This window comes from Eschrichtius robustus, chromosome 2 (genome assembly GCF_028021215.1).
Source record: "Eschrichtius robustus isolate mEscRob2 chromosome 2, mEscRob2.pri, whole genome shotgun sequence".
Taxonomy (NCBI): domain Eukaryota; kingdom Metazoa; phylum Chordata; class Mammalia; order Artiodactyla; family Eschrichtiidae; genus Eschrichtius; species Eschrichtius robustus.
This window is the reverse complement of record NC_090825.1, coordinates 164,304,306-164,313,731: the sequence shown is the minus strand read 5'-3', so window position 1 is coordinate 164,313,731 and position 9,426 is coordinate 164,304,306. Positions and strand designations below refer to the sequence as shown.

Here is a 9,426-nt window from a genome sequence, read left to right as displayed (position 1 = left end):
TGTGTGAGGGGCTGAAAGCAAAATGCAAGGGTCAGGAAATGAGGGGGTCACAAGAGGTCAACTGGAGAGAGCCTGCCCTTGTCAGGGAACTGTCACTGCAGAATTCTCAGAGGGTGGGGAGGGCATTCAACTTCCATCAACACGCAGGGATGATAGATAGATAGATAGATGATAGATAGATAGATAGATAGATAGATAGATAGATAGATAGATAGATCACACAATGGAATTTGGATATGTCACTGCAGATGACACTGATATATACTACTCAACAGGGTGCCCCATTGCCCCCCACATCCATAATCCTTCCTTAAATCCTAGAAAACCAAAGAAGGAAGAGAGATCTCTAAGTATCAGAATGAAAGGAGCAGGAGAAAGAGTGAAAAGACAGAATCTTTCACCCTTCCCTGTGGTAGGTCCCCAAACTCCCAAACAGATCTGAACTAGGCAGAGGCCACAGGGGAGATTTTGAAGTTGGTGAGAGATTTAAGTCATGACTTGTATCAGGCTGGATCTTATCCTACCTGAAAGCTGGTCTTGATTAGCTAAGTAGGAATAGACTTACACCTGAAGCAGACCAGACAGCTCTGAGATCAGCCTGATCTCCATCAAAGGTGGTGAAGGGGCTTCCCTGGTGGTGCAGTGGTTGAGAATCCGCCTGCTAATGCAGGGGACACGGGTTCGAGCCCTGGTCTGGGAGGATCCCGCATGCCGTGGAGCAACTGGGCCCGTGAGCCACAATTGCTGAGCCTGCGCGTCTGGAGCCTGTGCTCCGCAACAAGAGAGGCCACGATAGTGAGAGGTCCGCGCACCACGATGAGGAGTGGCCCCCGCTTGCCGCAACTAGAGAAAGCCCTGGCACAGAAACGAAGACCCAACACAGCCAAAAATAAATAAATTAATTAATTAATTTAAAAAAAAAAAGGTGGTGAAGGATTTTCCAGGAGTGAAAGTGGTCCTAGCTAAACATAAAGGTCTTGCTTGGTTGTATACAATCAAGTTTCACCCAATCACTATGTAGGTTAAATAAATAGTAATGTAACAGATTTCACACAGCAGAACAGAATAAATTGTCAATTGTACAGACAGTAGACTGTAGGAACTCACAGAGGCTGAAGGGATGTGGATTGAATCTTTGGAAGGTGAGAATAGTAATGATGAGCTTTAGATGGGTCTTTATAGAATAAATTGAGTTTCAGTAGGAAAAGACAAAGTAGGCAGTGCAAGTTCTAGTGGGAGGTTAACTTGAGAAAAATGTGGAAGTGGAAAAACTTCAAGTACCTATAGGGAAGCAGAGTAGGTCAGCGGGTTGCGGGAAATGATAGAGAAGGAGGCTGGAGCAGAAGAGTGTGAGATGGCTGTAAGGAGTTTCTTCAAAAACCTGTTTGGTGTGCCTGGAACTAATTTGACAGAGGCTTATTTTTTCTAGGTCCCTCTGTCTTCACCTCCTTGTTTTCCCGCCTCTCCTTTCAAGTCCCCTTCTCTCAGCCCTCTGATCTAATCTGTCCTCTCTGAGCATCAGTCTCCAACTGAAGGCCCCAAGAGCTTTGTATGGCAGGAAAACATGTTTTATTGCTGCTGTGAAAATAAAACAAAAACCAGTCATATATCAAAGAGTTAAAAGAACAACATAAGTTGATGATCTGGCCATTTGGTTTCCAATGAATTGGCCATTTTGAAAATTGACCTCTTTCCATGGGACATAAAGCCAAAATTAAAGTGACTATTAAATTATCATCAAATCCAGGATGGGACTTCCCTGGTGGTCCAGTGGTTAAGACTCTGCACTCCCAATGTAGGGGGCCCGGGTTTGATCCCTGGTCAGGGAACTAGATCCCACACGCCGCAATGAAGATCCCGTACGCGGCAACCGAGATCCTACGTGCCACAACTAAGACCTGGTTCAGCCAAACAAACAAACAAATAAATAAATATTTTTTTAAAATCCCGGGACATCCTTGAGAGTGAAAGGGAGTGTTATCCATGCTTACACTGGGATGAGGGGCATAACTGAAGACCATAGGACTGTCCATAGCAAACTGTGAAAGGCACTGAGCTTACAGAAATGACTGACAGGGTTTGGGATGACACCCAGTCCCATGTCACCCTCTGAGTCTCGTGAATGTGGGTGCTCTTCTTTCCCTCCCATCAGGTTATAAACTTCTCAGGGGCAGGATTGTGTTCAGTCTCCACCTGTGATTCAAGCATAACAGCCTCACCCAGTGCTCTATATATCATGGGTTCTCAATAAATGTATGTTGACTTCATGGGGCCGGCAAAAAACATGTGTAGATTGTGGGGTGCAGAGAAAGCCTTTCAAGGAACCCAAGGGTGGAGACACCATGAGGGCCCTTGGGGTCACTGGGGAAGTGTGGAATTTGTTTGTGGTGAGGGGTAAAGCACCAAGAAATTTGTCCCACTTCCTGTGTCCTGGCTGCCCTGTGCCCCTCCCATGACCAGGTTTCCCCACACTGTCCCACTGGCCCTTCTTCTGGTCCTGTCCCCAAGCTCCCTGTTTGGATTTCTTTAATTATAAACTTGGGAGATTCTGTTCCAGGGCTAGAGTTTGTGGGCTCCCCTGGGACTTCACAGCTTTACCTTCCTCACTCAGGTTCAGTGTTAAGCACCTGCATGGGCAGCGGGAGACAGTTCTGCAACACAGGCTGGGAGGCAGCCCATGGAAGGGGGATGGGCATCAGGGGGTGGGTTCAGATACACAGATCCTGGCTCTGTCCCCATCTGCCCACCACCGTCTCCTTGGCTAAGTTCACTTTCTCCCCACCCCTTTTGCTGAGAAGAGGTTGTTGTCTGTCTGAGGCCCATTGTCTGAGCTAGAGAGTCACAGGGAGGCTGAGGGTGATGTGGACACCCACAGCTGGGCTGAGAGGTTGGTGGGAGCTGAGGAAGGAGGTCAGAGCCGGGGGGCTCCTCCCTGACCCTGCTGATCCAGTAAGTGCACACACATGGAAGGATGAAGAAATGATTTTGATGCTGGAATCTCCTCCACAGGGTATCTGCTGAATTGGTTTTCCTTCAGGGAACCCACTTACAGGTGAGTGAGGGTCATTTCCTGTCACCCCCTTCTCACCTCTTTGCTGCATCTATTACTGGTTGCTGGACATTTCACATTTATATTTAATTATCAGCATTTCTACTGTTGGTGGGAATGTAAATTGATAGAGCCACTATGGAGAACAGTATGGAGGTTCCTTAAAAAACTAAAACTAGAACTACCATATGACCCAGCAATCCCACTACTGGACATATACCCTGAGAAAGCCATAATTCAAAAAGTGTCATGTACCACAATGTTCATTGCACCTCTATTTACAATAGCCAGGACATGGAAGCAACCTAAGTGTCCATTGACAGATGAATGGATAAAGAAGATGTGGCACATATATACAATGGAATATTACTCTGTCATAAAAAGAAATGAAATTGAGTTATTTGTAGCGAGGTGGATGGACCTAGAGACTGTCATACAGAGTGAAGTAAGTCAGAAAGAGAAAAACAAATACTGTATGCTAACACATATATATGGAATCTAAAAAGTAAAAAAAAGGTTCTGAAGAACGTAGGGGCAGGACAGGAATAAAGACGCAGACATAGAGAATGGACTTGAGGACATGGGCAGGGGGAAGGGTAAGCTGGGACGAAGTGAGAGAGTGGCATGGACATATATACACTACCAAATGTAAGCTAGATAGCTAGTGGGAAACAGCCACATAGCACAGGGAGATCAGCTCGGTGCTTTGTGACCACCTAGAGGGGTGGGATAGGGAAGGTGGGAGGGAGACACAAGACGGAGGAGATATGGGGATGTATGTATATGTATAGCTGATTCACTTTGTTATACAGCAGAAACTAACACACCATTGTAAAGCAATTATACTCCAATAAAGATGTTAAAAAAAATTATCAGCATTTCTTCTTCCTGTTGTTGTCTGCCTCTTTCAGACTTTTTTCTTTGTTTTTGGAGTAGGTGATGGGCACATACCTTTTAGTGTTATGTGTCTTTCCTTTCTTTCTTCTAGTCCTTTTCATTTGATCTATTTCTGTTTTTCTTTCTAAAGAAAGAAAATGTATCATTGACCTTTTTCTTTCCTCTTTCCCTCTGTTTGGATCGGGGACCATAGTGTTGGGCTCCTAGGTTGAAGAGTGGTTTACAGGAGGAAAAAGGATGAGTGGGGAGACATGGAGGTAAAGGAGCAGGAAGGAGAGGGCTGATATGTGACATAGAGTCACCTTGTCCCCCAAAGTATATTTTAGATACAAGGTGGCTTCTTTATGGTGTCATTTCTAGGAAGAAAAATGCAGCCATTAACTAGTCAGCAGAAAGGAATGAAGTTGATGAGCAGGAAATGAATATGTGAGATGCTAGAATAGTTTCTTGAGTTGTTTGCATATTACAATCAATCATTTGACAGTATTTACTGAGAGCATAATACATGCCAGTCACTGCTCTAAGAGCCGAGGATCCTCCCATGAGAAAAAGTGGAATCAGGGGATATAGGTTCTAGTTGGAAAGCAGAAAACAAATTCATATGAATTAAATGTAGCATGCCCAATGGTGCTGAATGTTAAGAAAAACATAAGGCAGGGAAGGAATGGGGAGGGAAAAGGGATTTCAACTCCAAATAGGTGTGAGGAAGCCCTGGCTGAGAAAGTTAGTTAAGAGGTGAGCGGACAAAGTGGAGCATATGTGGGAAGAGATTTCCATGAATGGGCAAGAGCAAGGACCAAGGCCTCTGAGGCTGCTGTGGGAGGAAACACAGGATGCTGGTGAGACGAGAGTCATGGGAATTCTGGGGAGAGCGGAAGAAAAGGAGGTCTGGGTGGTGATGGAAGGTCTGCTGATAAAAGCATTCCTTTATTCTGCTTCAAGAACCCATCTTCTTATAGAGATGGGCTCACTTTAGTGCTGTGTGCAAAGAGACTGGGATGGGGGCAAGGATGGAATGAATGATGAGGCAAGTTCAGTTAGGGGCCACCATCAACCAGGGGAGTGGTGATGACAGTGTGGCCAGGTGGGATGGGCAAGATCGGGAAGTGGTCAGGGTTAGATACACTTCGCAGGAAGAACCAGCAGGGATTTATGACGTTGGGATGTGCGCGGGAAGGAGAGGTTCAATATGACCCATGTGTTGTATCTTTGGAAGCTGGACAGACCTGCCCTTAATTTACCTGGGAAGAAGGTTAGACCAGGTGTTTCTCCAGAGGAGACCAAGGACTCTATTTGGTCACATTAGGTAGCATAAGCTCATTGCACAGCCAAGTGGAGGTGATGAGTACACAGTGGTATAAGAATTAGCATTCAAAGGAGTTTAAATGTCATTAATCAACTCTATGGTATTGTAGTATAAGGTGGTGGGAGTGTGGGGGGAAGAAGAGGACGTGTAGAGTGCATGTCTTTGAAGGTGCATGTAGCTGAATGATTCTGCACACAGTACGTCCTTAGCACAAGAGGAGGAATTTCTGGTGTGAGGTCTATGGGACCTGGTTGGTTCAGTTGATTGGTTTAGTCTGGGGCTGATATGGCCAAGATGGTATTTGAAGGCTGTAGGAACAGTGATTTGCTCCTGTAGGACCTCCCCGCTAGCTTCAACATCACAACTTTGTGTTGTTGTTGGCAAAGACACCTGGGCATGTCTTTTTTGGGTGTGAGTCAGGATGTGCTCCATTCTGTAAGATCTCAGCTCAGAGAGCCTGCCTCCCTGGTGGTGGATCTGGGAAGGCCTATCCTAGTTTTTGAAATTACTCTGTTTCTTCACACAAAGAGTGTGTTCTGTGGGGTTGACTTGTTTCCTCTTTGCAAGGAGGTGAGGTAGACATGAATACACCCCAAACAAATGTCTCCTGGATGCCACTATCATCCATTTGCAGAGAAGTCCTGTTCTTTTTTAAATACCTCAATATTGTTCTTACTATATCACTCACTGTCCCTCAGAGGAAGAAATATAGCAGTGAACTAGTATATTGAGGTCAAGAACAAGAGCTCCCATCAATTAAAGAGGGAGTCTCTCTACTTTCAGAAAATGGAAGCTGCAGCCATGTATTACTTCATCATGATTATTTTATTCAATCAACACATGTACTGAGGTTATACTATGAACTAGGCAACATTTCTAGGGGCTGCCAATGTCACGATGAATAATAAATGGTGCTCTTATTCCAGTGGGATGAGACAGATCATAAAAGTTTTAAAATGTAAGCATGTGTGTGTTAAATGTTCTAAGTGCTGTGGAGAAACCAAGAGCAGGGGAGGGCTTGAAAATGCAAGACATTTATAACTTCAGTGACTTTCACAGAAGCCATCTCTAAAGAGGTTGGCATTTGAATAAAAATCTGAAGCAGATGAGAGACAGAAATCTGAGGAAAGAGCATTCCAAAGAGAAGAAAATGCAAAGGTCCAAGGGTAGGTGTTTGTCCAATTTGTCCAAGGAAATTCAAGGAAGCACAGTGAGTGAAGGGGACATGGTAGGAGATGAGGTCAGAGGTATCGGTGTATATGAGTGTGTGTGTGTGTGTGTGTGTGTGTGTGTGTGTGTGTGTGGGTGTATCATGTAGGGCCTTGTGTGCCACTGCAAGGATTTGGGCTTTATTTGGAGTAATTTGGGGAGTCACTGAGTTACTTTCAGCAAGAGAATTGCATCATATGACTTACATTTTAAGCAGACTCATTTGAATAGTTATGAGAACAGACTCAAGGGATTCAAAGATAGATGTCAAGAGACTGGATAGAAGCCTATAATAGTCCATCTGAGAGAAGATGGTGGCTTGGACCAGGGCAGTTGCAGTGGGGATAAACATTCATTGGATTCTGAGGTATTCTGAATGTGTAGCCAAGAGGCTTTACTGATGGTTTGGATCTAGGGAATAAAAGACAGAGGAATTAAAAAATGATTCCAAGATATTTGGCCTAAGCAAAATAATGAACATCTCCAGTCTCCATTACTTTCCTTTATTGTAACATATATGAATTATCTCTTGGGGTTGAAATGGTCCAAGTCCTGCTAGAGATAGTTTACTGAGTCCATTTAATCCCAGCTAAAAAGAGTCAGTGCCATATGGGAAAGCCGATATTTTGCCTATTGAAGGAGGATTGTCCAACAGTCCTGTGACACATAAAATAATTCAGTTTCTATTCTTCTTGGTATGGATATGTACAAATGTAGATAAATGGTTCAATTCTATTAGCTAGCAAAGATCCTATCATCTGTGTCATGGGAAAAATGAAAGAATATCCTCTTGTATGTCCCTAGGCATATACCGTTGTGCTCTAATAAATTACAAAAGATACAGATGACTGAAGAATAATAATCCAGAGATAAATAAAGACATGTCACTTAATCTTAGAATTTCTCTGTTCATGTTCTCAGGTGACTGTGAACAACTGAACCATGGGGATATGGTTGAACCAATCATCTATAGATGGCTTCATCCTCTTGGGAATCTTTTCTCATAGCCAGGCTGATCTTGCCCTGTTCTCTGTGGTTATGGTGGTCTCCACAGTTGCTCTCTGTGGGAATGTCCTCCTCATCTTCCTCATCTACATTGATCCTCTTGTACACCCATGTACTTCTTCCTCAGTCACCTCTCCTTCATGGACCTCATGTTGGTCTGTGCCATTGTGCCCAAGATGGCAGTCAACTTCAGTCTGGCTGAAAATCCATCTCCTTTGTGTGTTGTGGCATACAAATCGTTTTTTTCATCTCTCTTGTGGGATCTGAAGGGCTCCTGCTGGGACTCATGGCTTATGACTGCTATGTAGCCATTAGCCACCCACTTCACTATCCCATCCTCATGAGTCAGAGGGTCTGTCTCCAGCTTGCTGGGAGTTCATGGACTTTTGGGATAATAGATGGAATGATGCAGATGGCAGGAGCCATGAGCTTACCCTACTGTGGCTCAGGGAATGTGGACCACTTCTTGTGTGAGGTGCCAGCTTTATTGAAACTGGCCTGTGCAGACACATCCATTTTTGATACCCTGTTTTTTGCTTGCTATGTATTCATGCTGCTCCCGCCCTTCTCCATCATCGTGGCCTCTTATGTTCGCCTCCGGGGATCTGTGCTCCCCATGCACTCTGCTCAGGCCCATAAAAAGGCTCTGGCCACCTGTTCTTCCCACCTGACAGCTGTGTCCTTCTTCTATGGGGCAGCCATGTTTATCTATCTGAGACCCAGGCGCTACCAGGCCCCAAGCCATGACAATGTGGTCTCTATCTTCTACACAGTCCTTACTCCTATGCTCAACCCTCTCATTTATAGCTTGAGGAACCGGGAGGTGATGGGGGCCCTAAAGAAAGGGCTGGATCGTTGCAGGATGGGCAGTCGGCACTGACGGCCAGGGCATCTGGTACCTGGTGCTGCCACCTCCTGGTTGCATAATGTTGCAAAGTCATTCACCCTTTGGGAGTGTCTATTTCCTCATCAGTAAATGGGAATCATGACACCTGCCTTACCTCACAGGGATTCTGTAGGGATCACTACATGTAAATCTAAAGCCCCATGAAGAAGCAATGCATTGTCATTTTTGTCATTATTGATCATTTATGAAGTCCTTGAAGTAAATTCACTCTATTTCTTAATTCTTCTTGGTTATAACTGTGTTTTGTTGAAGGCTTACTATGTGCTGGGCACTGTTCTTTTTCCTTTATGTGTCATCTATATTATTAAATTGATGATTTTACCTAATAAATATGGATATTTTAAATAAAAACTTTCTAGATGGCAGAAATTGAGTCTCTATAATTCTTTCTTAGGTGGTCCCTAGTCTTCTCCCATTAGAGGCTTTATAAACCTTCCTTTAAGAGATATAAATATACCCTTTACTGCTTAGAAATTATTTGTGTATTTCCAGTACCTGGCTCTGTGCCTTATAGACAGCAGTTGCTTAATAAGACTTTATTGAATGAATGCAGGAAGAGGCATCTAATGGGATAATATATGTGAAAACATTTTTAAAAGCACTACTCACATACCAAATTTGCTGTGGCAACTGTGATTACTTCTGTACTTCAAGTTCTGCAAAAGTAAAACTATATGTTTTGGAAGTTGAATATTAGAACAGAAATAAAGACAGAAATTGAGCCATTATTTTATATCTTATATATCAGACAGGGTCCAGCCAGGAATAAAACCATATCTATTATTTTAGCAGAAAAAAATGTAGTGTAAAGAGTTGTTAACCAGATATTTGAGATCTGAAATGACAAAACAAGAACACTAAGGATTGAAGAGGAATAAACAACCTGCAGAAAGAAGCTACTATTCCTAGGCCTGGGGATGTAAAGGGAGAGGTTAGAGTCATTAAAACCCGAAGTCTTAGAGTCCAGATGTCTGAGGAGGTACCTATGGAGGTGTCTCCCACAGGAGTCATAGAGAAGCCTGCTCTGCCCTGACTTATGATGGTTCCTCCAGA

General features: G+C 43.9%; 1 protein-coding gene across 1 annotated transcript; it reads left to right on the top strand.

Moving 5' to 3' along the window:
* The first annotated feature begins 7,403 nt into the window (after nucleotides 1-7,403).
* On the top strand, nucleotides 7,404-8,346 carry LOC137759887 (olfactory receptor 2V1-like). The gene is given in 3 exon segments (XM_068536628.1): nucleotides 7,404-7,563; nucleotides 7,566-7,655; nucleotides 7,658-8,346. Coding segments are annotated over 3 exon segments (939 nt in total).
* The last annotated feature ends 1,080 nt before the right edge of the window (nucleotides 8,347-9,426 follow it).